At 41.5% G+C, this 17,978-nt stretch overlaps 1 protein-coding gene across 3 annotated transcripts in view; it reads left to right on the forward strand.

The window, feature by feature from the left end:
* The window catches only part of adgra2 (adhesion G protein-coupled receptor A2), a 45,996-nt gene that overhangs the window by 26,026 nt on the left and 1,992 nt on the right, over positions 1-17,978 (forward strand). For all 3 annotated transcript variants that reach the window (XM_055049058.1, XM_055049059.1, XM_055049060.1), the window contains 16 exons: positions 9,902-9,973; positions 10,824-10,895; positions 10,996-11,067; positions 11,579-11,742; positions 12,631-12,844; positions 12,949-13,113; positions 13,198-13,396; positions 13,478-13,627; positions 13,969-14,130; positions 14,363-14,563; positions 14,678-14,867; positions 15,243-15,451; positions 15,540-15,667; positions 15,752-15,875; positions 15,958-16,106; positions 17,783-17,872. In XM_055049058.1, the coding sequence (XP_054905033.1) occupies positions 9,902-9,973; positions 10,824-10,895; positions 10,996-11,067; positions 11,579-11,742; positions 12,631-12,844; positions 12,949-13,113; positions 13,198-13,396; positions 13,478-13,627; positions 13,969-14,130; positions 14,363-14,563; positions 14,678-14,867; positions 15,243-15,451; positions 15,540-15,667; positions 15,752-15,875; positions 15,958-16,106; positions 17,783-17,872 (2,361 nt within the window). The remainder of the gene's footprint in view (positions 1-9,901; positions 9,974-10,823; positions 10,896-10,995; positions 11,068-11,578; positions 11,743-12,630; positions 12,845-12,948; positions 13,114-13,197; positions 13,397-13,477; positions 13,628-13,968; positions 14,131-14,362; positions 14,564-14,677; positions 14,868-15,242; positions 15,452-15,539; positions 15,668-15,751; positions 15,876-15,957; positions 16,107-17,782; positions 17,873-17,978) is intronic.

The following is a 17,978-nucleotide window of genomic DNA, read 5'->3' on the forward strand; positions in this document are numbered from 1 at the left end:
TGTGGTGATTAATTTGCCCATTAGCTACTGTATCACTACATTTACAGGCAGCCTCCTTCTTCAGCCTAAGATGGAGATCCAGAAGTGTGAGAGCTTTTGCCACACATTTTCTTCCACTCACATGCCAGTTAAATAAACGTGATGGATCATGATCCTTAAGATTCCACACCAGGAAAAGTGGAAGAGATTTCCCTTCAGCCAGCTGACTAGCAGGGTGCAGCAACAGATGTGGGAGGGACGGTGCTGTGCCCATGCAGCTGGAGAAAACTCGGGTCACTCCGACACTTTCTCTGATGTCTCATAAAAAGGACCTTGAACTGTAGCAACAGTTGGGATGGAAAATGTTTGTGGTTTTGAACCATGAACCGTTTTAAAACCTTGACATTCTTTACTACCTCATGCTTAGGCTAACCCAGCTCATAACCTTTGGAAGCGATATTGCCTGCTTTTACGAGAAGGTTGCATTTGGTCGCAGTGACTGCATCTCTCTTGAGCGAACTGTGAAATTACCTCTGCCATTTTGTGCAGCTGGGGTTAGGAAGAGGTCCAACTTAAACAACTTTACCATCTGATACAAGGGAAGTGGAGCCAAGCTGGCTAAACATGGTACACTGGTGGTTGAACAGAGAGGATCATGAAGAGGAAGATAAAGGGTCAGAAAGACAAAAAAAAGTACTACTGCAGTTTGTGTTATATTAACAGAGATTAACTTTATATCTGCCGAGGCTAAGGAAATCATATTCATGATATATCAAAAGTGGATAGCGGGTTAAAACAGTGGATCATTTTCAGAAATGGAGAGAAGCCTCTCAGTCTGGAATAGGCTCAGTAACGCGAGGGTCAGATTGCAGCAACCCACCACTCCAAAGGAAACAAAGGACAGCTGTGGAGGTTACAGACAGGAATCTTGTTTCCACTTAACAACAAAATGCACATTTGTGTAAGTCTGTTTGCACCCACGCAACAGTGAGTCGCTGCTTGTTAGGCAAAAGTTACCTAATAAGACTGTATGACATTAAGGGGTGGAGTGGGAGAGGAAGGGGTTAAGCGTACTCGAGAGTGGAAACAGAAAAGGGGGTGCTGCTGGAGTTGATAGACTCCAGATGTGTCTTTCAGATAAACTGTAGGAAAGGGGTGTGTTTGTGTTGCAAGCCTAGCTCAGTCAAGGCTCTGGGGGTTTATTCAAACAGCGAGCAAGTCAGCTCATAAGTCCATTACTAAATTGCACGTTTCATATCCCCCTTGCTTTGTCGCATACTCTTTCTGCAAACATGTTGGCATTTTTTATTTATTTTTTCTGGGGGAACTCAAGCAGTCTCCGGATTTGCTTCCTTCACTTCCGTTTCTGCTCCTTTTCCTCTTTTTCTACATGTCAGCTCTTTGGCTCTCTGGTCACTCCTTCCATGTTAGGCTCTCTGCAGGCTGTGGTCCACCTACTGGATAAAACATTCCTTTTCAATGAGAAATCAATTAGTAATATTGACTTCAGTTTGATGAGAAAAATACAAAAGTGAAAGATTGTTGGAGGTATAAACCTACTGAGAAACTGATGTCAGTAGTTCAATGCACCAACACCAGGTGTCTCTCAGTATCTTTTTATTGTAAATAATTTAAAGTTAAACCTTTAAAAATGTAATTAGGGTCCAAATTAGTTCTTAGCAAAGACACTGAAGGTCGGCATCCATGGGATTAACTCAAAACCACTCGTCTTAAACGTGTACACGTTTTGAATGAAAGACCAACACAAATAACCACATAATTGAAAAGTAGTTTTCAATATTTATTTTTTTTTTACAAATAAAAAGCAAAACTGATGTGTCAAGGGTATGCATTCTATTCCGCTTCTACTTTTATTAACCCTAAATAAAATCCAGAACACCCGGTTAGCATCAATCGCTACATAGTTAGTCATAAAATTATTTCAATTTTAATATCTGAATAAATAACACACCAACACAACAGTGATACACGATGGTGGCAGTATTATGCTGTGGGGATGTTCGTGTTGAGCATGGTTAGGGAGAATGGTTCAAATTAAGCAGCTATGCAAACGGCCTGATCAATTCTAAAACGGTTCAGATCCAAACACATTTATGTATTAAAATGGTCCAGTCAAAGTACAAACTGAGGATTTACAGCAAGACTTGGAAATTGCTGCTCCCTGACACGATCCATCTGATCTGTCTGAGTTTGAGATATTTTGCACATGAGGGTCGATTAACAGATGTGCAAACCTGGAACTGAGACGTGTTGAAGGCCTTTCAGTGCAGAATGAACACAAATGCACAACATGCGTTCTCGATTTCTGTTTCTAAAATGTATTGGAAACCTTTTATGCTCCACTATTACGCACTACCTTGTGTTGATTGATCGCATACATTTCAAATAAACTGCACATTGAAGTTTTGCTGTCATAAAATACGAGAAGCTTCCAGGAGTTTTAAAACTTTTGCAAGGTACTGTGCCTGCAGCATCAAACCCATAACTGAAATGTCTGTTTCTGGATACTTTGATTGGTGGTAGGTCTCTTAAAAACCATTGAGTTTGGCCCCTCAACAAGCCTCGGCTGGAGTCACGAATGGTTACAGTGTTTCTCTTGGCAGGGTCGGTCTTCATATCTTCGTGCTACAGATTATAGAAACATATAATCAACAAAGGCAATATGAGAATTCAAATAAATGTTCGCTTTTAACAGCATGCTCGTTCAGACTGCTGATTGCCAAGCAGAGTTTATTTCCACATCTATCATGCGTGCAATCTGTGCATAACGATCAATGAAAAATTTTATAAGCTTGTAGAGGAATATTTCGAGCACATGCCAGCTGGCGTAACACCAGATTTATGAAAATAATTGTACCTTTTTTTTTCTTGACGTTTCCTGGCTGCAGCACAGCAGTTCCTTCCAACCCTAAAGTCAATCAGGTGTATCCAATCTGAGAGGAACCAGAAAAAAAGAAAGAAAATAATCTGGGGAAGGAGCGGCGTAGCAGGAAATTACTATAAAAAACAAGAGCTCTGCAAATCCTGGTTTCCTGTTTTGGGGGAAGGCAGGAGCTCGTTTGGACCCTGCGTTACAGAGACCCCATTGTGAGCAAGTGTGTTGTTGAGTAGGGAGGTGGGCTCCACAGGGCCAAACGCAGGGGCAATTTTTGCTCAGTTCTGATTTCCCTAGCCCACCTGCCCCTCCCTATGAGGGAAAACTAGCTAGTAAAAAAGCAGAAAAAGGAAACTGTAAAAATAAACGAGCGAGGGCCTCAGCGCGAGACGGCAACCAGACAGGAAATGACACGCGGCACAGGAATGGTCTCCAGTGATCTCTGTCAGCAGCCAAGGTGCAAGTTAATACCAGGTATTTATTAGAAACAAACTGGTCTGAAATCAAGGGAAAGGTTCGTTCAAAGTAAAGATTTGATCTCCTAAGTGGTATTTCTTTTTCTTGAACAATCATCAGCAGGAAATGCTTGATTCCACTCCTTGTTTAAAATGTAATCTTTATTTAACCAGGTGAGATGTCTGAGATCTGCTCCATTCACAATGTGGACCTCGGCAGTCTGGCGATAATGAGCAGCTCCTGCTTAGTTCCAGTGCTTTTCCCAGCTCCCTCCTGGCCCAAAGGCTCAAACAATGTCCGCTCTCCAGGCCCTGCTGCTGGCCTTCTGATAATAGAGCACTCCACGTCTCCATTAAAACCCTCCCGCTGCCGTACAAGCACACGGCTCCTCTGTAGGACTGCATGGGGCCCAGGTGCTCATCCCGGGCACACCCGCAGAGTGGTGACTCTTCAGAACAGCCGGAGGAACAGCTCCATTGATGAGGGGGAGTTTATGAGGAACGAAGAGGAAAAAAAAGGACATTCTTAATTGCAGCCTCAGATGTCAGACAATGGCTCCTTTTTTGGCGGGCAGGGAGCTTGAGTCTGTCACAGTCAAGTGATACAGGCCACATTTGGAGAATTGGACAGCGCACTGCACTTTGGAGTCCATAATCTGAAACTCAAGAAGACGAACCGCTCACAGTCGCGATTCAACAGCAGCAATGCGGCTTTTTGAAAAATGCTGCTTCTGAGGAGCACAGTAGAAGAAAAAATTAATGAATCTACATTTATTTCTTAGACAAAGACATATTCGCTTTTAGCCATAATGAGGCTTTAAAGTATCTCTCCTCTCAGCATTTGTCCTCTCTCTCTGTGACAACTGTTGTCATCAGTGTCAAGGCCGCAGAGCTTTGAAATTGTTGTCAGGCAGAGAGAACGCCAACTCTACAGAGAGTAGACACAAGTCATCGCCTCGGTTCAAGGCGAAACCTGGAGCTAAAGTTATTGTAGTTTAAAAATAAGGCTGGAAACAAATCAGAAGTGTACAGGTGAGGCTCAGTCCTTGAGGCTCTGGGTAGACTGAGATGGTGATAAGGGCCGACATGTGAGCCTCACATCCTGCTGGCTCGGTGGGAGAGTGCAATGAATCAGAGTTGGTTAGCCATTGTTCCCCAGCAGATCCATGCACAAACTAATTTTCACCCATTTATTCAGACAGGAAATACATATCTGGGATGTCTTCATCGGAATCCTAAGGAGAGATGCACCAACCAGAACTTTCCTGAGCTTTACTTTTGAACAGCTTTGCCAACACAAATTTTAGCAGGTCTCTCCTGAAGACCTATAATTAAGAGCTCTTAAAATATTTTCCGTCTAGCCTGGCCAGTTAATAATGAGCTACATTAGCAACAGAGGCAACATCATGACTCATCATGGTGTTGTTAGTGAAACAACTCTCAAGTTGTTTCTATAGACACTTTGTAAATAATCACAGAGCACTACTGCTCCACTCAGTTAAGTCTTTCTGTTACGTACTGAAAGTCTTGCTCTTTCTCACTGTCCCACAGCCTGAAGAAAGCCATGCACACATGACACGTTTTGTGTTGGAAGCCATTTTGAACACCTCACTGCTGCTAAAAGCAAATAACTTTAAGTTGAATTCTCACAGTGGTCATGTCGTTGACCCTGCAGCCAGACGGCACTTGGTATGACGCATTTATTGATTGAATAAAAGTTTGGTCGCTGTGGTTTCTGACTGGTCAGAGTTCGGCTCCCAGTCAAGCAGAAAACTGACCGTTTCTGCTCATCAGTTCATTTTTGAATGCAGCACCACTAGACCGTGTTAAACGGTTCACCTTCAAAAACTTGCTGTGTGACTGACAGACAGCTGGTAACATTGTGTCGCTTTGTACACTTCTGATTTTTGCAGATCTGCGATAACCTGACTGTGTGTTTTATATGCTATTTTGTTGTGGCCTGTTAGATGCTGAAGCCAAGTTTGAACTTCTACGCACAACAATGACCCTGCAGAATGATTTGTGATTAAAAAAAGACTTCTCTGAACATAACAAAACCAGTCTGGTTTATGTCTACATTGTGCGTACATGTTTAAGTGATGATGGGATCATTTGAGCATTGTCTTTCAACCTCCAATATTCTGATGTTTCATTGTGGTGCAGCACAATCTATCGCTCCCTCACTCCATGTTGTACAAGCTGTCCAAGTTCCTTCAGATGGGCAGGGATGAAAGGAAAGCGCGTGCTGTGATCTTGTAAACTGAAGACTTGAACTCTCTTCGGAAAGCAGAAATGTCTTTTGACAAATGAAGAAGGAGACCTCAGGCTGAAACCAGCAGCTTAGATGAATAAACAGGTCTACGTCAGTAAATGCCCAATTTACAGCTAAACATTCTCACTTTGCTGTGTGTTCTTGTTAGGCCACACTATTTTTAGCAAAACCTTCATCTTTGTCTTTTGTCTTCTATGCACTAAAATGTAGCGTGACAAATTTCTTACAATGATAAAACTTCTAACTTTAAACCAGTTTGAAAACTAAAACTTTTTTTAAAAATAACATTTTGGATTGGTGACGTGGACTTAAGCATTTTAAGTCCACGTCATACATGTTCGCTGAAGGACTAAGAAAGTGTAGACACTTGACGAATGAAATTTTTAAATATTCATCCTAACTTATTATTCAAAATAAACCAATTTTCTTTTCCTTTTGGCTCTGCACAGAGTCCCGAGTTTTCTCATTAGTTAGAACATTGATCAAAAATCTAGATAAAATAAATAATCAGGTGGCATTACACTAAAACAAAATAGGCTGATAAAATAATCTCCTTATAACCAGATGAAAGCAAATTGGGTCATGCTAACTATAGTTTCAGTATGGCAGCAGCAGTAGTGCAAACGGGGTTCATTAAAAGAATATGAACATTTAAATTTTTTATCTTGTTGAAAGCTAAAAATATCAATGTAATAAATCTGAGCTGGTTTTTGACAAACATAGTCCAACTTGGACTGAAATGCATGGAGGTCAGCATTAACACAGCAAACGCTTACTTTTGTATGTCTGTGAAAGGGACAGACAGGGAAGGAGAGAGAGAGAACAAGAGAGAGAGAGAGAGAGAGACACCTCAGGGAGAGGAAAAGGCGAGCAGTGCCTCATCTTTCAACGCCACGCTAATGAGCCCAGCGACACACAAACAGGAAGCCGGAGCTTTGTTCTCCTGCTGTCCAGATCAACAAATCCAACTGATACACAGACAAAAAAATAAGTATATTCAGAGTAATTAGCACATAAACTGTAACAGATCCACAAAGCCATAAACACTTGACAAATGCAGAAATATGAAATATCTATATTTATCTTTACTAATTTTTTGTTTGTAAATTATTGGATACATATGTTTTAACTTGAGGGTAAAAAGTGAATATGTGTCAGGCTTTATGAAAATAATGATTTCCTCACATCCTGTCTGAGACGGAGCCTTACACTTACAGAGCTTGGCTGTGCTCTCCAACACAATGCCTTGATTTGAGTCCAGAAAGCTTCGACCCCCTTCATTAGAACCTCTCCTCTGTCTGTAATCATAAGAGCAAGGGCTTAGAAAGATCCTGGACCAGGACAAAACCAATAATCTGTTGAGTGGAGCCCCACCACACCGCATGTTGTAGTTTTTCTTTTTTTTGCTGGAAGCCATTTTCTAAAACAATTTCCCCTACCCTAGTTCGCCCAAAAAAAGCTCATCTCCTGGAAAACGGACCGAGCAGCGGTTAGGAGATGCCTGAGGGTTTGAACTGCATGAGGCAGCGTGGTCAAGAACAGCAATCACAGACAATCAATGTTGAAAAAGTGCCCTGAATGTCCCATGAGGACTTCCATACTACAGAGCCATTGTGGTTAAAAAAAAAAACAGCAACAACATTGCAGATCTTTTTTTTTTTTTGTCAAAAATAACTTCTATGGGGATGGATACGTATCCATCTCCATAATTCAGCTCTGTTGCTTCCACTGAGCTATTAAAGTCTTTGGTTCCAAACATATGCAGGTCGGTTGGTAACATCTGGCTGAGTAGATCGCAAATAGTTCGGAGAGTGACATGAGAGAAGGGTGAAGATAATAGCAGCAGAAAACATGCAATGAAGCATCCAGGAGGAGATAATTAAGGCTGCTGTGATAAAAACACTTTTAAAAGGGAAAAATGTGTATAAAAATGTGTATAAAAATGTGTATAAAAATCCTGCTGGGTGTTTAATGTTAATATAATATTTCCCTGAAAGACAGCTATTTTATTTACAAGTGTAGCATTTGTAAGTGCTACACTCACAAAAGCCAACTCGTCTAATTGATCGACGAGTTAGCCTTCTAGCATCAACACTGTTGACACTTTCAGAAAAGTGCCTTCTTTATTTTGCTGAGCAAAAGACAATATGTCCCATATTGAACTGATCACTGATGCCTAATATGCATCAGGTCCAACATAATGATGCCTGAGTCATCATGCTTCACAGTGTACGGAGGCGTTTACACACTGTCCACAAACGTCACTTCAATCATTTGCCCCATTTCGCTTTAAACCAGTAAACTGTGACCTCTTCAGCTCAACTTGTGTTTTCAACATTTGGCCTTTGTCTAGAACTTGGCTTCATATTGACATAATTTAATGTTTCAGTGTTCACAGATAACTTTACACCACAATGACCTGATCACTCCTCAGTTGATCATCTAATCGTTGCCAATTTGGCTCTTTTTCAATCCCTTGAATGAGAGTTGTGTCATTTTTATTTATTTATTTATTTTTAAATATTTGTCATATTGGTTTCCATTTTGGAGGACTCGATATAATTTTGCCCAAGCGTTCACATATTTTTTCATCTGTAAACAACCATTTAGTCATCATTCATTCTTCTTCTGGACAATGTCTGCAGTGATCCGTTTTACACAGATTTTTATAGTGGATGGCACAATGACGAGCATGTAAAACATTTGCTGTCATCATCTTTCAATAGCACACTTGATGTTCCACGTAATTGATTACCTCACCTATAATACTCGACACTGTCAGTCTGTAAATCACAACTCTTTCAATTCGTCAGTCCGTTTCACATAATCAGCAGTCTCCATGTCATGACTGCTGCACCTCTTGGTTTTGTATTTCTCTGTAAAGTCAATCAACAACAGTGATTGATCTGGTTGGTGATGCTGGACTCCTGTTACTTTGAACACAGCTGCATAAAGACCGTAAAAAGAAAAATGGCCAAAGTGAAGTAGCTCGAAGACAAACAAACCAGCACTCTATGAAGGGATTTAAAAGCTCTCCATGGCTCTCATGTTTCTCCGTACAGACACCCCAAACACCTCAGCTTTGTGATCTGTGTAGAGGTCAGTTTTTCACATGTTCTTTGAACCTAAAAAAATCACTTCACATTTGTATGCGTGTTGAAAGGAAAGTCAAAATGCAGACAATCATCATTTAGCTCCGACAGAACAAAAAACAAGAGAACGTTGCAACTAACTTATGGGGGTAAACATGCAGAGGTACATTTGGAGGGAGTGTTTATTGATGTAATGTGTTTGACCTGGCAGTTCTTGGCAACGTGGATGTCTTCAGACATTCTGTACTCGCAGAGCACACATAAAGTAAAAGCGTGTCAAATTGACACATTTTCTTCTGAGGAACTTTATGTTCGCAACATCTGTGGTTCCCTTGATAGACTGGCTGCCGACTCACAGTTATCTGTCGTCCATATAGGAACTCGGTTGTGTTCTTGTCCCTTAGCATTTTTTGATGCTCCTTCCCTTGAAACTGTTTCCAATTGTTTAAGAATCCTGGGGAAAGCTCTAGTAAAGTATCCATCTTTAAATATTTACTTTCAAAAAGTCTACTAACTTTTTCTTCATGTAGGATTTAATGTGAGCACTCCCTCTCTACTTCTCTGTGTTTCCAATAACCTGACAAGAATCCACTAACAGTAAACCTGTTAAATGTCCTTTGTAATAATGAATAGAAAGGTGAATAAACCAACTAGAATTGGGACTTTCTGTTAAGTACATTATGTAATGATTCATACTTGAAAAGGTGTTTTTATATGAGACGGTGCAATTAAAAAATACTCATCTGCTTTAAAAGACAATAGAAATGCTTATTGTATTTTATTAAAATTTTGTACTTTTGAGACTTTCAAGTTTTCTGGTTGTAAAACGCGATGACATTTGTCCTTTAAGCATTGTGTTGGTGTTGAAGCTGTGGTTGTTTGGGATACGCTTGAAAGTTTTATCACAATGAAATGCCTTGTTGCCGAAATATGCTACACAAATAAAATTTGAACATTTTTGATAACAAACAGCCTATGACTTGTTAACCAGGAAACATTTGTACCATAAATGGGCTTCATGTAACCCTTTAACTGCATGTTCAACATTTTCACCCAAGATGTCTGAACTGACTGCTCTCTCGAAATGGTGCTCAGACATACAATAAAAACCTGAACGTTTTTCACGCGGATAAAAAGCAAAACAGAGAATCTTTGTGATTATTATCTCTGCGTTCACACACCAACATTTCTCTTTTTCCGTTTCCAGGGATCTGAAGCACAACCTAATCAGCACCATCATGCCTGGAGCCTTCCAAGGCCTGTCTGAGCTTCGGAAGCTGTGAGTAGACGTAGTAACATCCCTCAAAGTGTGATTACGTACAGAGCAACAAGTATGCGAACGTAAATTCATGAAAACTCCTTTTCTACCCAGAAGTCAGTAGCTGAGTTAAACTGATATTGATTGTTTTGGCAGCTACAGATGTTATAAAACAACCGCTAAACCTGAGGTTTTCAAATTTTTCACCTGACATCAGTAAAAACCATCAGATGTCATCCCTGAGGCATGATGTGGAAAACATCAGGGCTACTCCAAGCCTCCTCACAAGGCACTGAATGTGACAAGCCAACCTTGTGCAGCAGCTTGCTGCTCACGTCTTGCATCTCTGTACTCCGACGCTTGGTTGTAGCGTGGGTCGAAAGTGTTTGCCTGCGCTACGCCGCGTGAGTCCTCGTCCCTCCTCCTTCTTCTTGTATTTTCCCTGCAAGGTCTGGGGCTTCTCAAAACAAACAGGGGGAGATAAACACATGCTCTGGACAGCTCTCTGCTGGGTAGTGTCAGAGGTGCAGAAGAGCAGATCCCTCTCTGGCTTCAGCTATACATCACACTCAGGGGTTGACTGTAGAACAGGGGCCCTGCTTTACCCTGCTGATGATAAAGCTTTGGTCGGGTCCTTCGGGGTCCGTATAAGGGACAGTGTTTAGATGCCAACCGTCTATGATTCTGAGTTTGCACACTGCTGTGGTCTGAGCAGACAGAGAAGAGAGCCTGCCCGGTTCAGCTGCATGTCAAATGGACACGTAATATAGCATCTGGGGGCAATGAATGAGTCAAGACACAACAATCTGTTGCCAAGGAGATATTCATTTGATATTAGCTAACACATTCCTTTGTTCTTTCACACGCTTAGCGACCTGTCCAGCAACCGCATCGGCTGCCTGACCGCAGACATGTTCCTAGGACTGACCAACCTCACCAAGCTGTAAGACGCAGACCCATCAGTTGCATTGAAATGTGTTACACTCTGGCTTGCTGTTGAGGGACTGAGAGAACTTGTTTCTGCCTAATTTATGTTTTTACAGAAACCTCTCTGGCAACATCATCTCAACCCTAGATCCAGGAGTGTTTGAGGAGCTGCCTTCCCTCAAACTAGTGTGAGCAAAAAAAAAAAAAAAAAAAAAAAAGTGACTCAAATCTATGGCTCAATTCAACTCAATTCCTCAGGAGGGCAGTCAAACCTTTCCACTTTTTGCATGTTACAACGACAAAATTTTATGTGTTTTCTTTGGATTGGATATGAAAGAGCACATGAAATAGTGTATAAATGTGAATTGGTGTGCACTTTTTACATGTTTTAAATTTTTCACAGTGTAGCATGTAAAGTGCGGCATGGTTACGCTACTATTTGTCCCTATCATTCACTCACAATGGTTCATTGTTTTTCACTAATGAAAGGAGAACAAATGGGAATAGCAACATTCAAGTCTTGAAATAGATATTGGGTTGGACTTTGGTCTGGACTTTGACTAGGCAATTCTAATACAGTTTACAGTTTTTATCAGCTAAAACATGCATTTGTTTCATTTCCATGCTTTTCCATGAGTTTAAGCAGAGGTAGAATTCATGTGACTTTTTTTTTTTAATGAATGGTTATTCTCTCCGCAGAAACTTCGAGTCAGACTACTTGTCCTGTGACTGTGGGCTACGTTGGATGCCGAGCTTCCTCCGCAGCAGCTCGGTGCGTGTGGGAGAAGATACCCTGTGCGCCTTCCCGAGGACCTTGAGGGGAAAGCCCCTGCGAGGCCTGAGAGAAAGCCAGCTAAGCTGTGGTGAGTTCCTGGCTTCGCTGAGGCGCAGGAATGAGGAGGGTTAACGCTTTACTTCAGAGAGCATTACCATGCAGATGACTGTCACTCTGTAATGAAGCTCAAGACCATCTTTTCACAAGTTTCAGCAATGTGAAGTTGGCATCCATCTCTGTGGGTTGCTTTAACTGTCTGCTGCTGTCTGCGTCCCGTTGGCTGCTGCTGCAAAGCAAATTTATAGTACAATTCTTTGCAGTAGTATTCATAACGCTAGAACTTTTGCAAATTTTTGTTCCATGGCAATCACAAACTTCATTGCAATTTATTCTGATTTAAGTAATAGACTTACACAAAGTAGTCTGGAACTGAGACATGAAAGAAATATTATACATGTCAATTTGAACAATAAAGCTGCAGGAGGGTTAAAAGAAAAAAAAAAAAAATCTGAAAGGTCTGCCTGGCATTTTTTTGCCCCTCATCCTCTTAATTGCTCCCAAAAATAACCGATGATATCGTTTATTTCCACAGCAAATTAACAAAATCTACACAATCACCTATTCTGCAATCTGCAGAGTAGCTTGTCATGGTTGAATCCTAAACATACAGGCAGAGTTACAACTAAAATCTTAAGGAGTGATTCAGATCTTGTGTTTGAATGGCCTAGTCAAAGTTCAGAGCTTCATATGATATGGTGTTTTTAAGATCCTTTTCTTCCCACCTCACAACATAATTGTTGTGAGGTTCAATAATAGAACAATATTAGGTGATATTGTTCTATCACCTAAAATTTCAAGAGGACACAATAAAGCTTTGGTTGTTCAGTCACAAAATATGGAAAAGTCCAAAGGCTAAAAACATGTTTTTTTACTCTGTAAGAGATAAATATGTGTCCTTTAACACTTTGCTGCTCAGACGGTCCACTGGAGCTGCACACCCTGTCGCTGCTGCCGTCCCAGCGTCAGGTGGTCTTCAGAGGCGACCGGCTGCCCTTCCACTGCACTGCTGCCTTGATGGACAAGATCACCAGCATACACTGGCGTCACAATGGTCAAGTAGTGACATCTGACCATGACAGAGGCATCCAGCTGGAGGATAATGTGGTGCATGATTGCACCTTCATCACCAGGTAGAGTATCTGCTCCTCTTTGAAAACCTGTCGATGACGTATTGTCCAAGTAGAAGAAAAAAAAAAAAAGCACCGGTCTTTTAAAACAATTTGTTTGCATTCAGCGAGCTTATATTATTCAACGTTCACGTGGAGGCAAGTGGAGAGTGGGAGTGTGTGGTCACTACTGGGCGGGGCAATGCCTCGCGCACTGTTGAAATCGTAGTGCTGGAGAACAGCGCCTCCTTCTGCCCAGAAGATAAAGTTGTAAACAACCGTGGGGAGTTCCGGTTAGTTATCCTGACAGTGATTTACTTTGAATAGATTTGAGTTTCAACATTTCACTGACAGCTTTATGTCTTATTATTCCGCAGGTGGCCAAGAACTCTGGCAGGCATCACCTCCCACCAGTACTGTCTGCAGCTCCGTTACCCCTCCTTGTCTGTGGAGGGGGTAACGGAGCAGAAAAAAGCCTCCCGATACTGTGACCGAGCTGGAAAGTGGCACGAGGGCGACTACTCCAACTGCCAGTACACCAACGGCATCACTCGTGTCTTGCATACCTTCATTTTGGTCGGTAACGCTGCAGAGGCCACTGAATATTGATTCAAGGCCTGCCAACAAAACTCACCCTGTGTTACATCTCCATTTCAGACACCCATAAATGCGTCCAACGCCGTCACTGTGGCCCATCAAGTGCGGACGTACACACTTGAGGTGGCTGGCTTCACTGACTCTGTAGATGTGCTGTACATTGCCCAGATCATGGAGAAGTTTATGGAATATGTCAGGCAGCTGCGAGAGGTGAGAATATTTTCAAAGCTCACTCTCTTTCGAGATGCACTCTTATTGTTTTGAGATACAATTTCTGATTGAATCTTTTTTTAAAAATTAAACAAAATTATAATTCTCTAATTCCCTTTTTTGAAATCACAAACTATACAATTTTCTCAACAAGATCCAACTGAAATCAATACTAAGTGAATACAATCTATGCAAACACATTTCCTATGTACAGCTTTTAAAACTAAGCATCCTTTTAAACTGCTGCGCCATAAAGTGAGAGTTTTATAGATAAAATATTTTTTCTAACGCTATTAATTTCGTCCATATAGATGACGAATAACAAATTGTGCTTGTTGTAGTTGTCGGAGGTGATCGTGGATATGGGCAGCAACCTGATGCAGGTGGACGACCAGATCCTTGCTCTTGCTCAGAGAGAGAAAAGAGCATGCAGCTCCATCGTCTACTCTCTGGAAACTTTAGCTTGGCCTCAATTACACGGTCGAGCACAAGACTTCACCGTGGTACGAAAGAATTTTGATCTAAAGTTTTAAATGTTTTCATGACACACATATTTCTTGTACTTCTCTGACAGCAACATTGTAGCGCATGAGGATATGAAATTATTTTTGGTAATCCATTTTGACCGTGTGGTAAAACAAAGCCATGGAGTGGTCATTCTAAATTGTCTCATTTCAACGTACGTAACATATGTGGAGTGTTTCTTTTCACTAATATTCAAATTGATTTTTGAAGATGTCTAAAAACATAGTGATGGAAGCTCACCTGATCCGGCCTGCGCACTTCACCGGTATAACCTGCACCGCATTTTACCACCGCGAGTTGCCAACAGGACGGCCAGGAGTGCAGACGTCAGAGTCTGCGCCTCAACAACTCCTTCATTTCCGCTGCAGCACTGGCTCCCATAACATCTCCCTCACCAACTTCCCCTTGAAGGTGAGGCTTTTCCCTCTGCTGCTCCATCAGCAACCAAACGTATCTCTTTGTGTGAAGCCATAATCATGGACTTCATTTACGATGATCTGCCTGCTTTTTTGTTCTTTTCTTCAGAATTCTGTAGCCCTCGCTTCTGTGACTGTTCCAGCCACTTTGTTTCCCCTGGATGCTGCTGCGGACTGCAAGCTGCAGTTTGTGGCTTTCCGAACGGGAAGCTTTTTTCCTCTACTGCCAAACTCAAGCAACGCTGTTGAACAATCTCGCAGACGAAGTGTCAACACTCCTGTCATCTTTGTAGGCCTTGGTAATAAAACAAACAAACAAAAAAAACTATTTATTTTAATTTTGCTATGACAAAGTATCTTGAACCTCTTTTTGATCTGTAGTCAAAGAGAGCCTTAATCCTCATAAGAACTAAACAACCTAGTAGTCAAGAAGTTTGTGTTTTCAAATACCAAAAATCTGATAATTAGATATTTATCATATTCCTTTTCAGCTCTCACAAATTGCATCAAGTGCAACTAATCAACGTTTCACTTGTTGCATCTTACAGACTCGATATTGAAACACTTCTGTTGCAAAAACAAAATTATATAAATAACTTTAGATCCGGGTAAAAGTGCATGGATCTTTGCCTTTTTCTGGCAATCTGTTTTATACCTATGCCACTCTGTGACAGACGGCTGCACCATGTCGAACTATTCTGATCACATCTGGGTATCCCTGCGCCACTTGACCCCGGGCACCGACGCAGTGGCAGCCCAGTGGAGCCACACGGAGCCGGGCAAGCAAGGAGGTTGGAGCCAGCAAGGTTGCCAGCTTGTTCACACTGACAGCAGCACTTCATTGATGCGCTGCTCTGTACTCGGCAACTATGCAGTGCTGCAGGTAACGGAAGCATATTCGGTCAATTCAGGGTGACTGTGACAAATTGTTGATGAAATCTTAATCCAGTTCATGTTCAATTTCGCTCCAGGAAGTTCCCACCTTCCCCAACTCCAGTTTAGTCTTTGTGAGGGTGCTCCACCCTGTGGTCTATGCATGTACTGCAGTGCTCCTTTTCTGCCTCTTCACCATCATCATTACACACATACTACACCACAGGTAGAGTGTTGGTCAGATTTCCTGCTCGAGCTGGCTATTTGCTGCTTCTTTCTAATAATTTTCTCTTCTCTATGTTTTCTACAGTTCCATACAGATATCGAGAAAGAGTTGGCACACTCTGCTGAATACCTGTTTCCACATCGCCATGACATCAGCTATCTACGCAGGAGGCATAAGCCTAACCAGCTATCCTCTTGTCTGTCAGGCAGTATGTTTTACCTGACAGTGCTATTTTTAACTACTTGTATGATATGCTTCACATCCAGTCACACTGCTGCCGTATGTGACAGGTGGGCATCGCTCTTCACTACTCCTCTCTGTCAACGCTGCTGTGGATTGGGGTCAGCGCCAGGGTCATTTACAAAGAGGCTGTATGGAGATCACCCCGGCAGACGGAAGGAGAGTCTTCCCCTCCACCTACCCAGCGACCTATGCTCAGGTCAGTGTGCAAGCCACCATGATCTCACACTCACCTTCTGCACCATGGCAGTATTGTGTGCCGTCCATATGGTCTTTACTTTAGACATGCTTGGCCACCCAAATTGCCATCCCGTAAAGGCAGTCATTGTGCCCGATAACCATAGCCCTACTGCTTAAGAATCAGAGGAGGAGGAACACTGACCAAGTACAGCTGTGAGGCAAGAAAAAGACATGCAACCGGATAATTTTTAGAGATGTGGGCAGGAAGAATTTGTGACACCAACAGAACAGAAACTGTGGGAGTTGTCATAAATTGAAGTTGGGTGACTCAAGGACTGCACTGTCTTCATCACAATTTCCCTCTGTTCCCCAACCCTTTTTTTCCTTAGCCTGTGATCTTAAAACTGCAGTTGTGCACTGTGCCCCTGACCTCACTGGATCTCCAGTCAGTGCCTTTGTTGTCCACAGAACCAAATGGGTCAGGAGGTGATAAATCACTGACTTCTGGCATGCGCTCTCACCCTTTCCCTTTTGACTGTGTATTTGGCAATAGTGTAGTAGATTGCATAGCTCAAAAACTCAACAACAAACATTATCAATATTTTTGGTCAACCTATACCACTTAGACCCAATAAGTGGTGCTAGTTTCGCCCACTCAGGACCCCCTTACATCAGTGGGTGAAGAAAAAAAAATTACATTGCAATTGTGTGTCAAACAACCTTCCCATTTTTCTGTGGCAAGTGAGTGTCCCCATGTTTCCACACAGTGTAAGGAATATAAGAAAGCATTATCATTTAGGTAATGACACTGGAATGAGCATGTTTCTTAAAACTAGCTAGCTAACCAAGCTAGCTAACATTGCCATTTGTATTCTATTGTGCTGTGTGTATCAGGCATGTGAGTGTGTGTATGTATGTGCATTTATCCATCCATCCATCCATCCATTCATTCATTCATTCATTCATTCATTCATTCATTCATTCATTCATTCATCCATCCATCCATCCATCCATCCATCCATCCATCCATTCATTCATTCATTCATTCATTCATTCATCCATTCATCCATCCATCCATCCATCCATCCATCCATTCATTCATTCATTCATTCATTCATTCATTCATTCATTCATCCATCCATCCATCCATCCATTCATTCATTCATTCATTCATTCATTCATTCATTCATCCATCCATCCATCCATCCATCCATCCATCCATCCATCCATCCATCCATCCATCCATTCATTCATCTTTTTCTGTTTATCTGGGGTCAGGTTCTGGGGTAGAAGCCGAAGATGGGAGGCCCACGTTTTGAAAAATTTTAATTGCATAATATCAATAACATGTTTGTTGAGGAATACCTGGAATATGAAGTGATGAAAACTTTTCATTACAAAGATATTGCAAAAAGATGACTTCACCGGGTCCAAAAGGACCCACTTATGCATCAGAGGGTTAAAAATGTAAAGTACTTACACTGGTTTATTATTTTCCAAACAGGATTTATTAGATCATAAGTTCAGATTCACAAGATTCTGTTTATGTATATCTTCATTTATATGAAGAGTCAAAAGGGAAGAGCTCTTTCAGACTCAACACTGATGCAAAGTTTCCACTGCTTCTTTTGGAATAGATTATGTTGGTTTATTAAAGTTCAGAAACTGTGCTCACATTTCTCTTTGCATTTTCAGGTTCTATTTAATAGCCGATGGAGTTCCTCTCATCATTTGTGGAATCACTGCAGCTGTCAACGTCAACAACTATGGAGACAATAGCCCTTAGTATGTCAATTGCTGTTTTTATCCTCAAGAAATGTGATGTTTTGACTTTGTTTTGTTTTGCTTGGTGCAGTTTTGACTTATTCAAGGTTAAAGAAATCCTTGTTTT

This window comes from Poeciliopsis prolifica, unplaced genomic scaffold, assembly GCF_027474105.1.
Source record: "Poeciliopsis prolifica strain line A6 unplaced genomic scaffold, Auburn_PproV2 SCAFFOLD028, whole genome shotgun sequence".
In the NCBI taxonomy this organism is placed as follows: domain Eukaryota; kingdom Metazoa; phylum Chordata; class Actinopteri; order Cyprinodontiformes; family Poeciliidae; genus Poeciliopsis; species Poeciliopsis prolifica.